Source organism: Anoplopoma fimbria, chromosome 19, assembly GCF_027596085.1.
Source record: "Anoplopoma fimbria isolate UVic2021 breed Golden Eagle Sablefish chromosome 19, Afim_UVic_2022, whole genome shotgun sequence".
Taxonomy (NCBI): domain Eukaryota; kingdom Metazoa; phylum Chordata; class Actinopteri; order Perciformes; family Anoplopomatidae; genus Anoplopoma; species Anoplopoma fimbria.
This window is the reverse complement of record NC_072467.1, coordinates 11,025,787-11,048,068: the sequence shown is the minus strand read 5'-3', so window position 1 is coordinate 11,048,068 and position 22,282 is coordinate 11,025,787. Positions and strand designations below refer to the sequence as shown.

At 38.3% G+C, this 22,282-nt stretch overlaps 1 protein-coding gene across 2 annotated transcripts in view; it reads left to right on the top strand.

The window, feature by feature from the left end:
• LOC129108481 (guanine nucleotide-binding protein G(o) subunit alpha) overlaps positions 1-19,589 on the top strand; it is a 90,895-nt gene extending 71,306 nt beyond the window's left edge. The window contains exons 6-8 of one of the 2 annotated variants that reach the window (XM_054620318.1): positions 481-610; positions 14,027-14,180; positions 16,646-19,589. In XM_054620318.1, the coding sequence (XP_054476293.1) occupies positions 481-610; positions 14,027-14,180; positions 16,646-16,833 (472 nt within the window). In that variant the 3' untranslated portion in view covers positions 16,834-19,589. Of the gene's footprint in view, positions 1-480; positions 611-6,824; positions 6,979-8,394; positions 13,329-14,026; positions 14,181-16,645 lie in introns of those variants that run through there. The other variant, XM_054620317.1, reaches the window with a different exon arrangement.
• The last annotated feature ends 2,693 nt before the right edge of the window (positions 19,590-22,282 follow it).

Below are 22,282 nucleotides of genomic sequence, written 5' to 3'. Positions count from 1 at the left end.
ATCCAGTCTACTTGTTTTGTGATTGACAGTTTCAGCTTTACCGTAAAACTCAGAAGGTATTGGTTTGATGTGGCTACACACTGACTTGTGGTGTTTCCACTGTTCCCGCTCCATAAACCTAAAGATCTGTAATAGAGCCAGAACTTACAGACCAGAATCACCTATCTGAACATCCCAAATATGTGCATTAAACACATACAATATATAACCTGTGTAAATAAGTGAATAAACAATGCTGAGAAGTGGGATCTGCTAGGTATGTTAAATATAAATGCGAGAATAGTATAAATAAGAATTACATAAGAATATGTCTTGAAATACAATGAGAGTATTGCACAGTTTAAATATTGTTCCATTCATTGTACAGTTTAATCATTCTTGCACCTCAGAGTAAGTAAGAATTGTGTGTGAGAAGACACTGTCTTCTGTTTATGTGTGTGTACATGTGTATGGATTCACGTCTGTCTCTCTGTCCATCAGGCTGTTTGATGTGGGAGGTCAGCGGTCGGAGAGGAAGAAGTGGATCCACTGTTTTGAGGATGTCACAGCTATCATTTTCTGTGTGGCGCTCAGCGGATACGACCAGGTGCTGCATGAGGACGAGACCACGGTAAGGACAGATGATCACATTCGTATATCCTCTCTCACTCTGTCTCTCTTTCTCTGTCTCACTAATGCTGTTTCTCTGTCAATTAGTGGCCTTATGACCCATTTATAAATATTGGAGCCACCTTTTAAAGGATACTTTATCAGATGGCATCAGAAATGTTATTTTATATATTCGGGATGTGCAACAGCAGTGGTAATAGTCCCCTAATACATTCTGACACAGGCTATATAGCAGCTAGTTTAAAGATAGAGTGTATGCTTGGTCTATATGTAGAACCGGTGTTTAAGCTGACATTAAACACACAGCATGTCTAAAAGCTTGAGACAGGGAGGAATAAATGTCTGTGGTGCTGTTTGATGAGCTGCTTAATAAATTAAGCCATGAACGTTTTCTAAATGTTTTTCTTTCCATTTCATGAATCAATTCTTCTGATTTTTTTTAGAAATTACTGGTAAATACAGAGAAACGTATCTCTTTTCTTTTTTTGCTCTCATTTTGCATCTATCTAAATATCTGGCGTTATTTAATGATAGTGAACTATCAGCAATTGTCTGCCTTCATACTTTCCCGTATGACCAGAGCACAATTTGAATTTCTATGGAATTCCCTGGTGTTTCCTCTTGATCTCAGTCTGGTACATCATCCTCCGATATCACAACCAAACATGTAAATAAGTCAACGGAACACTGCTGAGGGCCACATTCAAAATACTTGTTGGACTTGTTTGTTTAACAAAACACTTAATCCAACAGTGCTTTATCTCTGGTGAAGCCACTGTTGGATGATTCCAATGGAAAAACACATGAGGAGACATAGAGGAGCTATTTTTCTCTATGCAAATAATTCTTCCCTACACTGACACTGCAAACCAAGTTGCATTTTGGCCAAAGCAAATTACCTGTTTTAAATAATGGGAATGTCATGTATGGTCTCGCACAAGGTTGCTCTGAAGGCAAATCATGCTGACTGTTAAATTGTTAGATATACAGTCGGTTTAAAAATCATCCATGAAGTATATGTGACGCCTGTATTTACCTTACTTACTTTACTTGAAAGAATGCTAATAGTAAAGTAAAAATGATACAGAAATATAATATGATTTAGAGAATCAGGTGAGCATACAACATTATTTGTAAGGTTGTTTTTTTTTAAACAATTTTATGATTGTTTGAGTATTTCAAGGAGTACAGAGTGGTGACGCAAAGTACTTATATAGACCTGAGTGTTATTTGGGTAATGTAAGGCTCCGGATAAGGTAAAACAGTCACAATAGAGAAGATCAGTGTTTCTTTAAAAAAAAAAAAAGCCACACCCTGCCATTTGCCTATAGAGACGATATACAGTATGTAAACTACGACAAATTAGCTGATTTGAATGCACGGCGCTCACTGCTATTTATAAAGCCTGAAGTGTATCCTGGGAGAATTCCGGGCTGGGAAACTGTGCTCTGTAGCTGCTCTATTTATGCAGATGTCATCAGGCCTCCTCCTGAGCTGGGAGCACCAGAAGAGCGTCAGATGAAGAGAGGCAATATCCATCATAAAACACACTCACAAAGCTTCTAGTGTGTGTGTCGTATATCTGACGCCATTTTAAATGGTGTGGCAATGTGTGTATTTTGGCCATGGAAAGTCATGGTGATACTTTGAGTATGGCTGCTATCGTGTTTGATAGTAGAACATTTCTCCTCTATAGGCAACATAAAAGTATACAAAATGTAAGTCCCTAAGAATCAAAAAACAATCACGCATTTCTAAACTTACAATTTCAGGAAGAGGGATTGCAATTTTTCCTCTGACAAATCCTCAAAGATCAGACTGTTGTTCAGTGATATTTCATTTAATTACATTGTTGTTTTACCATGATATTGCGGCCACTATTATATTTCCACCAACACAGCTAAAATACAAGTTCAAATAGATTAATACAAGTCAATTTGGGGCTACATTGGGGTACCAAAAAAATGAAAATTACCAATCCCAATTACAAACCGAGGTCACTAGTGTGGGACTTATAAATACCAAGTAAGGAACTGAATGTCTTCCGGCGAGCACCTGGCCAAAATAATTGCGATTAGCAATATTATCCCGATAATAATCAAAATATGCTTAAAAGTCTTAAAATGGCATAACGTAATCAATACTGTATCTTTCAATTTGGGACAAACATCTCCCTTTTTGGTGAAATACCAACAATCTTAAATAATGTAATCAGGAATCATAAGGTCCCCCTGCAAAAAATGAATAAAAAATAAATAATGTGTGATTCTTAAATGTAATTCTGATATTTTTAACATCAGGCTCTATATTTCGCTTCTCTACCATGAAAAGTAAGTAATCTTGATGACATTCAAGATTATGCTTTTTATTGAAATACGTGATCAAATCTTGTATAGTACCTTACCTACCCGCATCCTCTGTCAGTTCTGCTATCAGACACATTCATGGCATATGTTTCAAAAAGTAGTTTGCAGAAGATATTGTACAATCAGACATAAATATAACACCCCCTTCTCAGTAATGGGAGCGATAAAGTCATGCATATATTTCCTCTGGGTAGTTCATTAAAATCACTGATATGCCATGAATTTAATTAGAATAGCAGTTTTTTTCCCATAACAATAATCCTGTCTGGACAGAGGTTAACAGTAGCACAAGGTGGATTTTTCCTTTTACACCTTAAATTGTTAGTATACAAGCCTCTTAGTAAGACAATGCATTTATAATTCATACTGTATGTTTTTTTTAATTTTTACTGTTATTATTATTATCAGGCCTATGTCAGAGGCTTTCTTTTTTACATAAAACCATAGTCTAATTATACGTGTTATAATATTTGGACTAAAAGAGTTCAAGGATATTCGTTGAAGTCGGTTACAACTAGCATGCACATTGTAGTCAGAGAGTAATAGATTGTGACATTTACATTAATGTTTTAACATCAAGTAAAAGAGACTTTTTCAATACCACATGGAAATTTTAATGTCGGTTACATGATCATGTCTGATGTATGAAAGTATGATGGAAAGCCAGTGGGGACAATATAAAATATAATTATTATATCATATTTCTCACTACTTCCCAGCAGTATAATTCCTAATAATATAATTTACATTCAAGATTTGTGTAAATTAAAGTAAGGATGTTTTATACCTTCTGAGGCTTTTATATTTTTAAGTAAACTGATTCAATGTTTATTCGACTTTTCAAGATAGCCTGGCATTTGCAGTACGTGTTTGATATTTAATGAGGTCAAAGAACAGGTTTTCTGTTTCGTGTGTTTTTTTAATGCCTCTGCGCTGGCGACAGTCGTGGCCAGAGGCATTATGTTGTAAATGGAGCTTTTTTCAGTGAGTAGATAGCTTAATGTGGGCAGAACATGGATGTATTAAGAAGAAGAGGCATGCCGCGATTGCTACAACCTCAGATTTAGCTACCATTAGAAAGCTAAGGGCTCACTCTCTGTGATGACGGCATGGATGACTCACAGCATCCTTGTCAGCGTACGGCAAAATAAAAAAGTTGTTTCCAGTAATAATAACCAGTATAGCTGTTATAGTAAAAAGAAAAACTACAAACAGTCATTTTATTCCAAAAGTTGTAAAGAAACCAGGGGCAATAGGCCACATGATAAAGCCTTTTTGGGCAGAAGTGGACAAACCCTGTTCATCCATCCAGCAAAAGCCCCCACAACGAGGCTGGGATCGTTTAACTGGGCAACACTACATCTGGCATTCTATTTGGTTTTTGAACTGCAACGCATGTAATCTGTGCAATCAAGACTATATCATCAGTGCATGCATACAGTTTGTGCAGAGGAAATCCAAGCGCAAGTAGTGGCATTTTGAGTGTAAGGACAGGGTTTTGTGGGAAAACGACCACAAAATCTGAAGTGAAATCAATGAGTCATGTTTTCGAATTGAAAGGACATGCTCTTGAATGAAGGTAGGAAAATGTCCATACTTTAAAGGTTGTCCTTCCATCTGGTTCCGTCTCATGAACAAGATATCTCAGGGACGCCTGGAGGGAATTTCTGGTCATAGCTTTTTCTTTTTATAGAAGACAATATAGAAGTAAACGACCACCTCACAGGCCCCATTCTAAAAGTTTTGACTGGGTATGGCTATCTAAACATCTAACTGCTTTTTGGACACAAACACACAGCGCAATACATACTACTTCTGCTTTTTTAATTCCCTTCATTCTATTGAAGAACTGCTTGCATTGTGTTTTTCTCTACCTCTCTTCGTTTTGTTTCTGTGAAAACACAGACAAACACACATGCAGGCTATATAATGACAGCTGCTCTGGGTCAACGCTGTCTGGATAATGTCCTATCTTCTACCTCTAAACCCTGTCTTTTCAGCACTAGGGGTGTGTGTGCGTGTGCGTGTGCGTGTGCGTGTGTGTGTGTGTATAGGGGGTGTCATATAGGAAGTAGGCCGTGGGTGGGTGAGCGGGTCCCTTGCATTTTCTGTTCCTGCTCTAAACTCCGTCCTGCAGCATCTCTGGCTCCTTCCACTCCTCCTGTCACTCTCGCCATCGACTGTCCTCTCTTACCAATCAGCAGTCAGATCTTCTACAGATGCTCCACCCACAGACAGGTATGAAACCTCCCAATAGGTCCATGCAATAACCATGAGTTGAAAGCTGTGCCTCTCTGTTTGTGATCCATTTAATTGAAGTGTGTGTGTGTGTGTGTGTGTGTGTGTGTGTGTGTGTGTGTGTGTGTGTGTGTGTGTGTGTGTGTGTGTGTGTGTGTGTGTGTGTGTGTGTGTGTGTGTGTGTGTGTGTGTGTGTGTGTGTTCATGTGTTTTATTGTGTATGAATCGATTTATGTCTCTGTCTGCACAGTTCATCAAATGTTTTATTGCATGCTATGAATCGATTTATGTCTCTGTCTGAGCACTTTGTTATTCTGTCATTCTGATGTATTGCGTACATTAACAGTAATATTACACATTTCTAGTTTACTTTATTGTGATGGGTTAATGGGCCTCATTAGTCTCCTTTTCTGCCCTCCCTGTCCTAAACTAGGCAATATGGGATCATAACCAGAGAGAAACTGCTTTCAACTCTTTCTTTAGAAAGAGTCTTGTATGTTTTCATCACAAAGCACTTTTGTATGCACCATGGATAAGTGTCTTGACAGATTAGTGTTGTTTTGGATGAGCAATAAAAGAAAATTGTCAAGGTAGACTGATTTAAGAAGCATTCTACCAGTCCTGAAAAGCCAGAAATCCCATGATCTACTTGCATGAGAAAGGGTCTAATGATGGAAAAAATATAAGATACTTAAATTAATTTAAGCTTTAAAATATATATATATATATATTTTATTTTTAAAGTCCGCCTGCTTTGTTTAAACAGATTTAACAATGATTTCATCTTTGCCTTAAATCTTGCTTGTAATATAGCATGAATGCTTTATACACCCTGTGCAGTTTTTATGGTAAACACTGTTTTAATTTTCTTTACATGTAACGTTTCTCCCAGAAAGGCAATGTGTGTTTCCGTTCTGAGAAACTTTTTAAAATTTTCTACCTCAGAAAATATTTGCAAAGCTAATTTAAATGCGCATGTTTACACCACAGTGCGTTTTCTTCTGCTCCTCCTTTATTGTTACACTACAAACTTTATAATTCAGCATCTCTACAAACTGTTGCTGCTTCATGCAGATTACAATCTGCTCACGGTGAGGAAGTTATTTATTCAAGCACATGCGACAGAATACCTAATCTAGTCTTTACAAAGCATTGCTCTTCAGTGCCCCTAGTGGTGGAAAACCACACAGTTCTCCTTTAAGCTATTATTTATTAGCTCCCAGTATAAACGCTAAAAGTGCAGGGCTTTGTCTAACTCAGCTGCAACATCCAGCTTACTAATAATTGTTGTAACTGATGTTTCGATTTGCACGCACGCACACACACATACACACTCAACATGCAGCAGGAAATGCTGTGTCCGTAGACGAGAGGAACTCCTCTGTACTTCTGTTCTGCTTTCTCATTTTTATTTACCCAGTTCCTCTTTGTGTTTTAATGGTGTGTATGCAGTACGTGTGTTCTTGATTTGGCTACTTGTGTGCATGTGTTTTCTGAACACATTTGCATACATGATGTATGTGTATGTGTGTGTGTGTGTTTGTATTTATCTACTATGAAGACGTTTGGGTTTTAAAGCCCTTTTAACCCTTGCTAATGTCTCTTCTACAGAACCGTATGCACGAGTCTTTGAAGCTGTTTGATTCCATCTGTAACAACAAGTGGTTTAAGGAAACCTCCATCATTCTCTTCCTGAACAAGAAGGACATCTTTGAAAGGAAGATCACCAAGTCTCCACTGTCCATCTGCTTCCCTGAGTACACTGGTACATGACAGTGATATTTTATTATTAGTTCCTACTATAGTATATACTGTATGAATACTAGTAGGCACTGTAGCTGCTGAAGAAGAGCTCCCACTACCCAGTATTTAAAAAGAAAAAAAAAGAGTGAAGGAAAGACAAAGAGTGCTAACTTTAAGACTTACAAGTTTCTGATCAAAGAGCCATTGGAAAAGTATTTCAACACAAAATTTAACGCCAGTATTCATTGTGATTGGGTCACTGCTTTGAAAGGTTTTATGACATTAACTTATTTTTCAAATATATTTCCTAAAATAAACCTGTTGATTTGATCTCAGTGATCTGTGGTTAGAATTACTCATTCATACATGCCCTCTATTAAGTTATACTGCATAATCAAATACTTTATAAAGAAGGATAAATGAATGGCAGCACAGATAGACAGAATGGGAAACAGAAGATGGAAGGCAACTGAGAAGAGCCGATATTGGCTCAGATTGGAATGAAACAGATGGTTTTCAAAGAAGTAAATGAGTGAAAGAGTTAATGTAATCAGGAGTGTTACCAGGAGTCCAACGGAGAGGAGCTGGAGTGTGCTTGTCTAGATACAAGAGAAAAGGAGAGATAAGACAACAGAGGGGGGAAACAACATGAGAAAGCCGGAGAGAGCAAGAGTGTGAGAAAATGAGGGGGAAAAAAATGCACAAAGCAACACTGTGGGAAAGCAAGATGGAGAGAAACCAAAACAGCAAGACTGTGAGAAAGAGAGAATTAGAATTCCAAACCTGTTTCCTCTTTTCTTCTTCTCTTCTCTTCATCCTTTTTCATGGCCAGACTATGAGCCTATTCTGATGAAGTTGCTGCTGAAGCAGACAGAAAAACCACAGTGCTGCTCATGGCTCAGAGCCAAGTAGATGTAAAGAATTACTCCAATCACTGAAATCAGACTCATTCCAACAGTGTTAGAACACATTAAAGCTCCTGATTGAATCCACTACGCGGCAAATGCTTTGCATTACAGGCAGAACTAACTCTAACAGTTTATAATGGACTTGAACTAAAAGGTCATACATTAGATTTTGCACCGCTGTGTAATTAATCAGTATCCAGTATGAATCATGGTTCCCACATTTTGGCTGTAGGACCTAATATCTGTCACAGTCAGGTACTGTTCCTCTTTAAAAACTATGATAAATTGGCAGTTCTCAGAAACAGACTTTGCCAGCAATAGCAAGATGCACAGCCCTCTGCACACCTCAGCAAATGTGTCCTCAGCTAGAAAGTCTAAGGTTATGTTTTCATGGAATATCAGAAAATACTGCTTATACGCTGAATGTACTGTAGGTTGACGCTGATGTAAAGGTCCACATCACAACAGCTTTTAAGCCTTCACCTGACTCCCACTATATGTCATATCTCTCTGTGTGCCTCTTTCCTCAGGTCCAGACACTTACTTGGAGGGAATAGATCACATTAAGTGTCAGTACGAGAGCAAGAACAAGTCGCCCAGCAAAGAAGTCTACTCCCATGTGACCTGTGCTACGGATACCAACAACATCCAGTTTGTCTTTGATGCTGTTACTGATGTCATCATAGCAAATAACCTGCGGGGTTGTGGCCTGTACTGACGAAGACGTTCAATGTTGGCCTGTGGATGAAAGATGTTTGACTTGTTTAACAGTTTGTAGCATGTATTATGTGTGGCCCATTTCAAATTGTCATCCCATGATGGCAAGTCAACTATGGGGCACGGCCTGTGTATGTGATGTCATCATACTGCTTTACTGTAAGGCTTGACTCAAAAATAATGTATCGGTTGGTTGGTTGGTTGGTTGGTTGGTTGGTTGGTTGGTTGGTTGGTTGGTTGGTTGGTTGGGACTTCTTCTAATGTATTGGCCTATTTGATGTCCTTCTAGAGAAAAAAACAACTGCAAATTCAAGTATCTTTTTGCATTTGATTTTACTGAAACACCAAATCGGTGTGCTGCAGAAATCCTTCACAATACCTCCAGTTGTCTCTCCAGGGATATAACGTTCCTGAGACTTGTTTGTACATGCATTACTCAAAGAACTGGACTGATTGCTAATTAACAGCAGCCATCTTGTAGGGGTTCACTAGCAGCCCACCATAATGGGATTCACCCCTACCCCGAAGTATTTCTAATTATTTTAATTGAAATAGGAGTTGCCAATCTTCTTTGCCTTAGACTTGTGCCTTACTTACAGAAAGGGCCAATGTGAAAGTGAATATATGAGTAAGTTGTTTAACTGGTCAGGGTCAAGCTCAGTTCACTCTCAGTTTACATCAGAAAGATTCTCCTCAGACTTTATTATGAGCATGTCATATTAAAGTGTTGACTAGGTTATTTACAGCTTTCTTAGAAGAAATTTAAAATGAATGCTTAGTCATCAGAAAAAAAAAGTGTTTCCATATATATTTTGTGTGAAATAGCTTTTGTGCGCGCCTCCTTCATTATGTTGTATTTGTTGTGTAATTCGTTTAATTTTGCTTTCTGATGACAGACCTGCTCTGATGTATGTGCTGCGCTGCTTAGTGTCTGACTGCATTGCTGCACTATTGAGCTCCGATATGATCAGTATTTATTCAGTAGGACATTATGAACTAAATCATGATAACCATAAATACTGTAAGAAAAGATGAAGCAGTCATTGTGAAATTATCAGACAAAATCAAACGTAACTCATTATTATTAAGTGTATATTATTTTCACAATAAAACATGTTATTTGTATTTGTAATAGCTGAGCCTGCTGAGAGTCATCAATGGACCATATAATGTGAGAGAGGACAAGGCAATAGTAACATTACAGCTCTACTTGCACAGGACTACTATTAAGCCCCCATGCCTGTCCCGTCAAAATGGAGATGATATCAAGACTCTGCGTAACAGCATTTTGAATTTTGGTGGCTCTTAAAGTCCCAGTATGTCCGATTATAGCCCCCCGTTGAATTTCTTAGTTTACAGTTTAATTTATAGCTAATAAAAATCAAAATCCTCTGTTGACGATAGCCAATGGGTTTCCAGATTGCATTTTTGCCAATGCGTTGTTGTTGTTGCCACCTCTGGTACCGACACAAACTGTTTACCTGCATGTAGCCAAAGCCTGCTCAAATGTGATTGGTCAATTCTACCCTGACTACAATGGAAAATGATAAATCGTCTGACATTAAATCTTGGATTCTCGGTGCATAAGCATAGTCTGTTTGAAGAGATTATGTTTTGAGCAATGGTTGCTTGTCATCTTATCAAAAACTACCGAGCAGGAGTTTATGCAGCTGAACTGAATTGTGTGTTTTCATGTTGCAAAGGAAGAGCCTCATTAGTGTTTTGGCCTTGTATGCATTTTATTTGAGAGTAAATATGTGTTGCTCCCTATAGAAGGTTATTGAAATTGTTTCTTTGTAATGTAATATAATATTTTGATCAAAGTTAGTCAAGGCAAGCAGTATCTATATATATATATATATTTTTTTTTTTTTTTTTTTTTACATTTAAAAATATAGCGCAGAAGTCATTATTATTTTAGGATTTATATTTCAACCTCATATGTTTCTGCATCCATGCGTCACAATAAATCGGCTACAAAAAGTAGTGTTCTCAAACAGATAATTTGTCAGAGTAAGCATTGATTTTAAAGGGCCGAGGGACAACATCCATTGTGTGGGGCTGCACAGTGGAATATTTTTAGTGTCAACCTCTCTGCCTTAATAAGCCAGAGGTGAGCTTTGAAAGATTGTGTGCTCGTGGGTAGATACAGTCCTCTGGGACTAGAATGTCAACCTTATTACTCTTGTTTCAGCCCCGATGTTTTGCTTTCTGCTGAGCGAGTTGCATTTCTGCTGGATAGTAGTCGTCCAAGAGCTGCTGGACGATTTAGGTTTGATGTATTGCACGGCATAGCTGAAATGAAAAGTGGTGTGTGGGAACAGTTCAAAATTGAGCCTTGACATTAAAGCCAGAGAGATGTGTATAATGCCAGACAAATGTCATCAGCTCCTCCTTGCTCTTTCTAAGCGACAGTTTACAGCAGCATATAGAATCTGAGTTTTCTCTGTCTGTGGGTCTTTGATGAATTGGCTGAACTGAGTGGGTTTGCAGCTTCACTAGTATAAGTGCTCTCTGGCAAACAAAGGTAGCAAGTGTCTTTATTTATGTATGAGCAGGGCATTTGCTTCATTCCACTCTTCCCTCCACACTCAAAACAGCAAGGGTCTGTCTGCTTAAAGCTGCGTTTTTTTAAACAGGTAGATGATGTCATCGGCTCTTCCCACTGCATCTGTGCCAACTCTCCCTAATTAGAGACCCGCCTAAGGCTTAATTACCCAGAAGGCACCTGTTTACCCTTTCCACACATAGTCCCTCAACACACACAAACATGCACTGAAGACATAAATGCACCCATGGGTCTTCATAATGTCACCTTACTTGCCCGTGCCAAATAATATCACCACGTCCAATCAAAGATCCTCAGAGGTTTTTTGATTCGTTTGCCATGAAGCCTGCTGCTGAAAGCTTTTAGTTTATAGACTTCTCCTCTGACTTATTACATTGATTACATGATGGGATACTAAAATGATCCCACTTTGGAGACTGGACTTTAAGTAAGCATAAAACATAAACCACTGTTGTCCTGAAATTCTGTCAAAATAAATCCCCATAAAAGATTTCTATCTTAACTTCACTTTCCAACTTCTGTCAGTGATAACGTGATGCATAGAAAACCAGTTTACCACTATATGCTTCATACTAAAATGTGAGGGTTATTTCGAATGCAGTATACTTGCATAATTAAATTACAGAAATGTTCGGTCAGCCTGAATGGCCTGCCTCTGTAAATGTGTTGAATCAGAATTTTTGTAGTAACAATTTGGTTAAGCATCATCCTCACTTAATGCACAGCAGCACGCCCGCATTTGATTCCCCTCCCCCCGGTTAGATTTAGCAACAAATATTTTAGCCTGAAAGCCTAAAGACAAGCCAGCAGTAGACATGAGCCGTGGAACAATAGGCTGGGTTAAACTCTCATTTACCGTTAGTTTGCAAGCTCCAATTCACATGCAGTTGAAAGGACATGCCTACATTTGTATTTTCCCTCGGGGAGGCAATGGCTGCATACTGTACTGTTCGAGATTCTTCTTCTGACTCCTTTCATGCCTGTGTTAACCTCAGGCTGCTCACAGAACAGCGTGTATCCTGGTTTCTGCTGTGCAGATTCTTCAGTGTCAAATCCGATGCAAGTGAATTTAAAGGGCCATAACTGTATTTTGGGATATTTCAATTGCTACGTACCACATAAGGTATTATTTATTAAATACCTTTTTTTTTGTTAACCTTAGTTTTATACAGCGCAATTATGCCATTTTAAATGCTGGTATAGTACACGGAGATATGTAATGTATATTCATGTATGTAATCAGACCATAGAAATGGAGAAATTACACCGCCGGCGAGGCTGAGAAGTTAGAGGGTAATGAGTCCCAGCGTTAAATAATGTACTCCTATGGGCTGTGAAGGAAAGATTTGTGGGTAATGTAGGCTGAGGTCATGCTAGAGGGTTTATGGGTAACAGTGTTTTTTTTCTTTTCTTTTTTTTAAGTGGATGGGTCTGATGTGTATAATACAATCAGTGGTTCATTCAGCTAACAATGGTCCGATTACATCTGGGCAGCAGGTGGTGGCACAAAAGTTATGTTAGCACCCTGTGCCACTCAATGCCTTACCAGAATAAACAATTTCTGAAATCCCACAATGTCAGCCAAAAATGATTTGGGCTAAAATGTGATCTCATGTCAGATGTAAATAAGCTTCTATGGTGTCTTTTTGCTGACTTATTGATGCTTAAAATGTAGAAATAGAGTTGCTTTTGGGTCTTCTAATATGTTCAGTTCCCACTCAATAACATGAGCTCTTAAACCTCTGCAGAGCAAGGGAGATCCTTATCTGCTGCTAGATTAGGAGAGGGTTCAGGAAACCACAGGGCACATGACCATAATGAACTTGTGTAGAATTAAGGAGGCATAGTATGAGCTGGTAAAAGTCCTTGTGCTCATCATGCTCTCAACTCTTACTGCTGCAGCCATTTTACCCGTCACCCCTCCAACGTCCATGTCATTTAACCCCCTCTCTCAATACCAACCAATGTCCTGTCTATACTGTACAGATCACCTACAGCAAAATCTACAGTCCTGTTTATTGTGTTTCTGCCTGTAGGTGTGTGCGTGTGGTTTATCTTACTGAGCGCTGTAAGTAAAACGTATCTGCTGTATCCTACTCACTGCTGTGATAATTTATTAAAAGTTGTATTTATACATAACATAAGAAACGACAATAAAGCACAACATGAGTCACGTGATATGTGTGATTATCTTTCTGACCCAACTTGCATTTGCAGAATATTTAAAATGGAAATACTGAGGATGTGTGCTGGCTTTTTTTTCTCCTTCCATCTCACTTTCTGTGTTTTTCTGAACTCTGACTATTTCTTTCAAACATTGGAAAGAATTTCCTTAACAGGCCCACTAAGCAAACCTACACCGCCACTGTTTCTTGTCGGTATTTGCGTGTGGGACTAAGAAATCACTGCTCAGTTGCCATCTTTATCTGACTGCATAATATGCATGCATGTTGGACTTAATTTAATTAAGGATGCACAAGCAATAATCGTGCAGAAAAGTTTTCTGCTTTCGCTCTTCTCTCCTTTCTCTTTTTCTAAAGTTTGAATTGGAAAGAGAGAGAGGGGTGTTTAATTATTGCCCTCTCTTTCTGTGTGTGCAAAGTGTTAGGCTCATTTGTGTCAAGTTTGAAATGTGACCATGACAATAATTGTTCCCTTCTTTCCTCTTCTCTCTTTATCATCATTCATTCACCTTTTTCTTCTTGTTTTTTCTCTTCTTCCCCTCCCTGTAATCTCTTTCCTATTGTTGCTCTCTGTTTAATCCTCTTTCATTTCACCTGTAATCTCTCATCCCATCCATCTTTTTTAATTTCATTTTTCTTTCCATGTTTCCCATCCATTTCTTTCTCCCCCTCTTCTTCTGTACTCCTCTGCAGAATCGCATGCACGAGTCTCTGATGCTGTTCGACTCGATCTGCAACAACAAGTTCTTTATCGACACCTCCATCATCCTCTTCCTCAACAAGAAGGATCTCTTTGCAGAGAAGATCAAGAAGTCTGCACTCAGTATCTGCTTCCCCGAATACACAGGTAGAACAAAAAATAAAATAAATTACAGTTTTCCTGAGCGCATATGTGAGAAATAGCAGCTCTCAAAACACAGAGGCAACCAAAAGTCGCACAAAATTGATTTCTTAGAGAACAGAACAAGCTGCAAACCAGTAACACTGAATCAAGAGAAGAGCCAATACTTTAAATTGGCAAATTGATCAATTTGCCAAGGTATTAAATTAGAAGAACATGACAGCTTCATGAACATGACCATTTTAGCTTAACCCACATTTTTGCTGTTCATATGGAGACTAGTGCAAAACAAGACATCTACTTCATTAAAGTCTTAAAATATTTTGTCTTTAGTGCAGTTTTATAGGAATAATTTGTTTGGAAATATGCTTATTCACTTTTCTGTTAAACTTTCAATGAGAAGATTGATACCACTCATGCCTGTTTGTTAAGTATCTAAGAGGATGCAGCAGGTGCTTAGCTTAGCTTAGCTTAGCTTAGCACAAAAACTGGGAACAGGGGGAAACCGCTATCCTGTCCAAAGGTAAAATAATACACAGTACCAGCATCTCTATTATTCTTCTAGTAGTGTCTTGTTGCTTTACTCCAAACAATAGTAGAAAATTGAGAATTCCAACAAAAAGTCTAGCACATAATTCTCTGTTAATTGAAATTGTCATATTTACACTTTATTTCTTTGTAGGGATTAAATTAACAAAGCATAACGTGTTAATTAGTGAGTTTTAGTGGTTTGGTTAGCATATTTTGTTACCTTCATGTCGATGTAGTCAGGCTAGCTTGTTTTTCTTTCCTGTTTTTATGCTAAGCTAACTGGCTGTTATTGTATTGATATTTACCGTACAGGCATGAGAGTGGTGTCAATATTTTCATCTAATATTCAGCAGGAAAAGAATAAGCATATAGTACAACATGTCATACCCTATTCCATATCCCTTAAACTTAAATCTTGCGTTCCAAAACTACCTGAAAGCCAGTATAAAGAGTGAATTTGAGGTGACACTATATGAGACGAGGTTAAAGGGGGCGCAATACTAAAAAAGAGATGATGTATGAAAGAATACCAGCTGTCCGATCTTAATGTGATTCCCAGAAGCAAAATACAGAAGCTTTCTAAAATCTCTCCGGTGTTTCTGGTCATTGATTAAACCCTGCTTGATACAGCAGATTGGTTTGTTCTACATTGTAACTCCAGAGCTGTGAGGAAGAATCTGGACATTAGCTGTTACTGAGTTGTAAAGTCTGAGAAATGTGGCACTATTAATCAAAGCAGCTGTTTACAGCATCTAGCCAGTTTGAATTTATCAGGTGTTATCAGGAGAGAACACCAGACCAAATGTTTGATGTTGCCTGTTTGAAGAACTGTGTAACCTTAATTTGAAAAGAGCGATACACGTGAAGATTTACTTTACTGTGTTTTGAAAGCATAGCAGAGAAGGAGTGAGAGAGGCTGAAATAGAAGCTTTGACGGGAGAAAAAAAGGAGGCATATTTCTTCCTCCCGTGGAGGTGTGAGTCAGATGTAGCCATGGCAGTGAAAAGGAAGGGATTGATAGTCAGAGAGCAGGAGACAGTCACGCTTGGTCAGCCATGAAGAGAGAAGAGAGGAGATGGCAGGTGAGAGCTGTGAGAGCTGTCTCCTGCCCTCTTCACACACACATGCAGGTCTCTCACACGATCCTATAATTTCTGGCTCTCATGCTTTTTTTATTTTCTAACTGCCTTGATAATCACAGTAAGTCTAACTGACATGTTGCATCTGTTACCCCCTCCCTCGTCACCGCCTCCCTTACCTTCCCTCAAGGAGCCACTGAGGATAATGTTTTCAAACCGACTAGGGAGAAATTATATTACTATTATAAGTACAAGTTAAGATTTTCAGTCCTAATCGGTCCAAATAGCAGCCGATAGACTAGCTTACAGCTAGCTCAACTAGGTTACTGTGTGTTGCAGCTGTAGCTGTTTCTATGGTGAAATGTTCCAACTAATCAATATGGTGATGCGGGTTGTTAAGTTATCGTTATAAACATTCTTCACAAACAATCATTAAAGCAGATGCTATTTACTTTGTTGGTCTGGAATCCGGTATATAAACAAGGAATTAGCTAAAATGTATCTTTTCATGTATGTATGTATGTATGTATGTATGTATATATATATATATATATATATATACTTTTATTTGAATTTATTTTTATATGATATATTCATATTTGTATAATATATTTATAATATATAGGACGTCTTGGAAATGTGAAAGGCCTCAGGTGTCCCACGCTAAAAGCCTAAAGTTAGCTACGCTGAGATAATACTTTTCTCTAACAGTTATATTACAGTAATAATGTCTTTTAAGGTTACGTGGTGATGTTACTTAGATTTGGTAAGGCATCTTTCAATACATTGAAAGATCTCGTTGGGGATTGTAAAACATCTGTATCATCTATCATTTTCTCCCTCTCTCTCTTCTCTCTCTAGGACCCAATACCTATGACGACGCAGCAGCTTACATCCAAGCACAGTTTGAGAGCAAGAATCGCTCTCCAAATAAGGAAATCTACTGTCACTTGACCTGTGCCACGGATACGGGAAACATCCAGGTGGTGTTTGACGCTGTGACCGACATCATCATTGCCAACAACCTCCGAGGGTGTGGCTTGTATTGAGCTCGCCCACACACCCCTTAATGTCCTCCCCCTTTTGTCCCCTCTTCTCTCTTGCCTCTCCTGTCCTCCTCCTCCCACCTCGTTCCTGTTCCTTTGACACTGCTGTGGAAATGATGATGATGATGATTCTGCTGATTATTTAAAGAAAAAAGAAAGAAAAATGCAACTAGGTACATATTAATAATGAGGATAATTTAAAAAAATAGGCATACGTATATATAAATATATATATAATGTTTTTAGTTCTTGTCTCTTCTCCTCACGCCCCGATTTCTCCTCCTGATGTTCTTTGGCACGCTGCCAAGCAAACAAATTTGTTTAAGTAGAAAACACGAAACCCTGAAGCCTTGAAAACTTCTTGAACAAAGTCAATGAAAGCCTGCATTCCCCGTCCTCCTCTCTTTTTCTTTCTCAGCTGTGTCTTTTGTTGTTAACAAAAACAAAACCTGTACTTTTTTGGGGGCAGATTTTTTTTTATTATTATTACTATGAATATGACTTATGTTTCATTTTTGTTGATCGTGTGTATATTTATTACATGAGTATCAGTCTGTACACTGATTTATTCACATTTTGCCTCACCTTGACACATTTTATTTGTGTCTTATTTTGTTTGTTTTTTGCTATAGTAGTGATTATGTAATAACATTTTTTGCGGAAATATGTGAAAATGTCGTTAGCACTAAAAAACACGGGACAGTTCGGCGAAAAAACTTTAAAAAACTCTCGAGACCTGCTGAGACTGACATCACTTATTTTAAAATTACTCTTTTGTTTACATTAGCCAAGACATTTTAAGGTATGTTGTCAATTTCCTTTTTTTTGTTTTTGAGTACGTTGTATCATTTTACTCTCCACATCTGGTTTTCATCAACAAGAAGTGAGGCTTCCTGTTTCCCAAACCTGGCCTTAGCCATTCGCCAGCCTCCGGTCATAGCCGAGCCTGAGAGCCAATAGGAAATGTGCTAAATGTCCTATCAGTGCCATATAACAGAGGTACTGTACTGTAGATTGCTACGCTTTTAGAAGCAAGTACACCAGTTTATAACTCTACCTTCCTCACTGTTATAACCTCTAGACCTTCTAACATTCTTCATGCAAGGAAACTCAGTCCTGGTTTGATAATGGTTGATTAATTTTGTTAATTTATTTATTGATTGATCACCTGTCCTACACATGCCACTCTCTCTATTTCTCTCTTCATTTACACACCACCACCATGCCTTTTACTTCTCTCACCTCCAACCATCTCTTTTCTTTTTGCCTTCTTTCTGCATGGCGCCCTGCCGTACGGATTTCGTGGTCAAAGGGCCTCTCTTCTCTTTCCAACCCTTCTCTCCTCCCTCCCTCCCTCCCTCCTCTCCTCCTCTTCCTCCTAAACCCTGACACAGATAGCATGAGATACTCAAGCCTTTGTATAAAGAGACCAGTTAATTCAGAAAAAAAGAAGCTTCACATAGATGCTGTTGAGATAATAACTTTAAAAAAATCATTGTAATAAAAATAGCAAAAGATGAATAAAAAAAGATGGGAAAAAAATACAAAAAAAGAGCATAGAACATGGATAGCAGCAACAGAAGGAGAAAAATGATTGGTTCCTGGATAGGATTGGGCGGGGTCAAATATACAAAAAAAGTGAGTCAAGTTTTGAAGGGTTGAAAAGTTATGTGGGTGGCTTGGAAAAAGTGGTATGGATTTTGGTATTCTGGCAGTAACACATAGAGTTAACAGTCAAAAATGACCAAAAAAAATCTACACCTAAAATAATAATTAAAACCAATGAACGTGGGTATTACAACATCGGCAACAACAACGAACTTTATGATCCTGTAATATTCTCAAAAGATTATCTTTCTTGTGCTTTGTAGCTACGATTTTTTTTTTTTTTCTATATCTCCCTTTTTTTAAATAAAGATGTTTTGCAAAGGGTTCCAATTTGACAGCGAGCTGATTTGGAACCACGATGAACTCATACTGACCCCGTGTTGTTGTAATGCTCTGAACTGTGCCCCACCCTGCTTTCCTTTTACCGTTTTGCCTGTTTCCCTGCATCAGAACCGTGTCCTCACTTTAGCCTGACTCAGAACGATTAAATATAATATTATAACAATATCTATTTTTATTATTTCAGAAAAAATGAACCACTTTTTTGGGGGAGAGCACGTTTTTCGCTGCGTCCGCTAGTTAGGGACGCCGCATGTACACACATTGACGCTGTATAAAATCATGCCCCTTTCTTCTACTTCTTCTCCGTCTCCTTTCAGTTTGACACACACCTTCCAGGTCTACAATGAAAAGCACAGTTCTCACATCACACACACATTTGCTCGCACTTACACAAACACAAACACAATGAGTAGATTTGGAAATTTGTTATCTGTTCATACCTAATCTATGTTACTTCTCATCGATCTATCTATCATCTATCTATATTGACCTCTCTTTCTTGCCATCTTGATTTCTAGTTTTGAAAAGAGAAAACAACTGTGTATAATGACATGATATACCTGTTTCTTTGGCATTCTCTTCCTGTTACCTTCATTCTTTTTTTAAATATTTTTACCTCCTCTTTGTTCTGTTCTTTACCCAGTGAATGCTTTTTTTTTTCTCTGCAGCTTTTTTTTTTCTCTCTCACTCTCTCTCTCTTTCTCTCTCTCCCTCTACTCCTCTTTAGTGAATGGTTGTTATTTCATGTGGGATGTCCGTGCTGGAAAAACCAATCGAATGTAGTGTTTACATTAAAAAGCCACTGTTTTCATGACTACAAAAAAACTCTTCTTGCCTCTGAGTCATTCCGTCACATCACAGTGTGTCTGTGTTTTTACCTTTCAGCTTTGAGGAAACTGCTCCCGGGAAGTGTTACACATTCAGTCAGACTTTTGTGAAAATTGACCTTTGAAGTTAAAACCTGCAAATGAAACACAAGTTCTCTAAAATAGGTAGATGCTAATGTCACAAATTGCAGGATTATTTGAACACTGGGTAAAGCGCTTAGTCAAGCAGCTCGCTGGCACCAAAAACATCATAACGCCTCTAAAAACTGTTTTCCAACAGAGATGTAAAATACTTTTAATAACTGCAAATAAAACCAGTATGGTGCCATAGCTGGGGATTATTATTGGTGCACACTGTGACACCAAATGAGACGGTGCTGATGATCTCTTTTAATTGCATTTTAATAAGCTCTCTCTGTTTACTGCTTGGCGTCCTATAGCCAGCAGTAGGCAGTCACAGAGGGAGAAGATTTATTAAATCAGCAGACAAAACTTTTTTTAGATGATATACCCCATTGTTTCACCTCAGCTCTTCATCCTGATTGTGTACTGGGTATTGTTCTTTACAGATTACGCTTATGTTTTGAGTACTAGATTAAAGTCACAGTATTCATATGGAGTTTTGACTAATCTACAGTGACAGTGATTGCATGTCAGATTGGCATTCCCATCGGTTGTGATAACATTTGACTCAACGCAATTTTTATTGGTGATTGGAGAAGCTACAACAACCAGGCAGGATTATTTCCCATGCTGACGTGGCAGAGTGAGTCTAGAGAGAGCAATGTCAGTCGCTCGGCCCACCTCTTTGGTCTGGACTGAAATATCTCAAGTTCTTGAGTGGATTGCCATGAAATTTGGTTGAGATACAATTTATCCTAATGACTTTGGTGAGTTCATTACTTTTCTTCTAGCTTCACCATGAGGTTGACACTTCGGCTTTCGAGTTATATATCTTAATGATTTTTGAATGGATTGCTATGGAAGATGGTAAAATAACTGTAATAACTTTGATTCCCATGACTGTTCATGTGGCAGCAGCATCAGGTTAAAGATTGAATTAGTCCAATACTTTTATGATCATGGTTTACGACCAAATAATGTATTAATGGAGCTGGTACGGCCAACATGGAGTACCACTAGAAAAGCGACATCTGTAAAACTGTTGTAAGGACATCTTTTTATTTGTAAAACTTTCCCAGGCCCTAGCAAAGCTACTCTTATATGCATAAAGTCATTCCAATGCAAAGTCTTTGGGCCGACCAGTAACGCAGTGAGGGAAACATTAATGCTCATGTGCAGTGGGCCACATAATGCAGAATTAAACCCAGAAGCTAGAAAACTTTTAAGATTATGCTCTCAACAAGCAATTTTCATTCAAGTGAGTGAGCACCATCTTTGAGTCAAGTATACAGTTCTCATTATGGATCCATGCCAAATAACTGAAAAACTATCGCATTCCCATCAGCTGCACTTCATGTGTAACGCTAATTATCAAATGTTAGCATGGTAACCCACCACGTTAGTGCACAAGGTACACCTTACCTGCTAGACATGAGCATGTTGGCATTGTCACTATTAGCATGTTAGCAGGCTGATTTTAGCATTCAGCTCAAAGCACCACTAAATACAGCCTCAAAGAGCTGCTAGAATAGATGTAGATTCATACTCTTGTTAATAATTCATTAATGTAACTATGTGCTCAGTTTTGTCTTAATTATTGACTTCTGGATATATGGGTTGGATGATGTTCAGACCTGCAGTTAAAAAAACGTCTGATTGCTCATGTGGTTGACTTGTGCGTAACCTTATACAGTTCTGCATCCACAGACAGCTGAAATGCTCTTTGTTAGTAAACTGCTATCATAATGAGAAAGATATTCTGACTAGTAAGATCAAAAAAATAATTTATATTTAATTTAAGGGGATGCAAAACAGACTGGAAGTTGGAAAGAATTTGCACTGTTCAAATATATGTCTCTCATTCTCTCATACACACAAACACACACACATAGTGATTCACACACGATAACGAGGAGACACAAACACGTTGCTTCCTGTCCCTTCGTCAGTTGCTCCCCACTGGGAGGAAGTCGTGAAGTGGTTTCAGAAACAAACAAACACACTTTTTCCGTTGCGCTCTTATACACACTCAAGTCTCACACACACTCTCTAAAATGCCAACTTTAACTCAGCAACACTGAAACAAATCATAAAGGATACTTTAAGAAGAGTAAGTGTTTACCGTCTGTTGGCTTTACACCATATGGATTCCCACTTCTTTACACATAAACTATCAACATGTAATGGGATTATCTCACTCATCCTCTTTTGGTCTTACACACACCATACAGCTATCTGTCCACGTCTTCATGACATGCTGATTTCATTTGTGTTGATAATGTGTATATATGTGTGTCTACAGTGCGGAAACATATTCACACACATTCCACATGGCGCTGTATCATGTCAGTAAACTGAATAAGAGTAATCCTGCAGATACTGTACACACTCCTCACAGAATAACACACACTGGCCTCTTATTAAGGCGTATTTCAACTGCACTGCAGGTCCTATTGACATAAAACATCACACACACACTCTCTCATACGCAGATCACAGAGAATCCCTGTCATGGCAGATAGAATAGTAAATGTGAGCAGGAGTGATAGTGG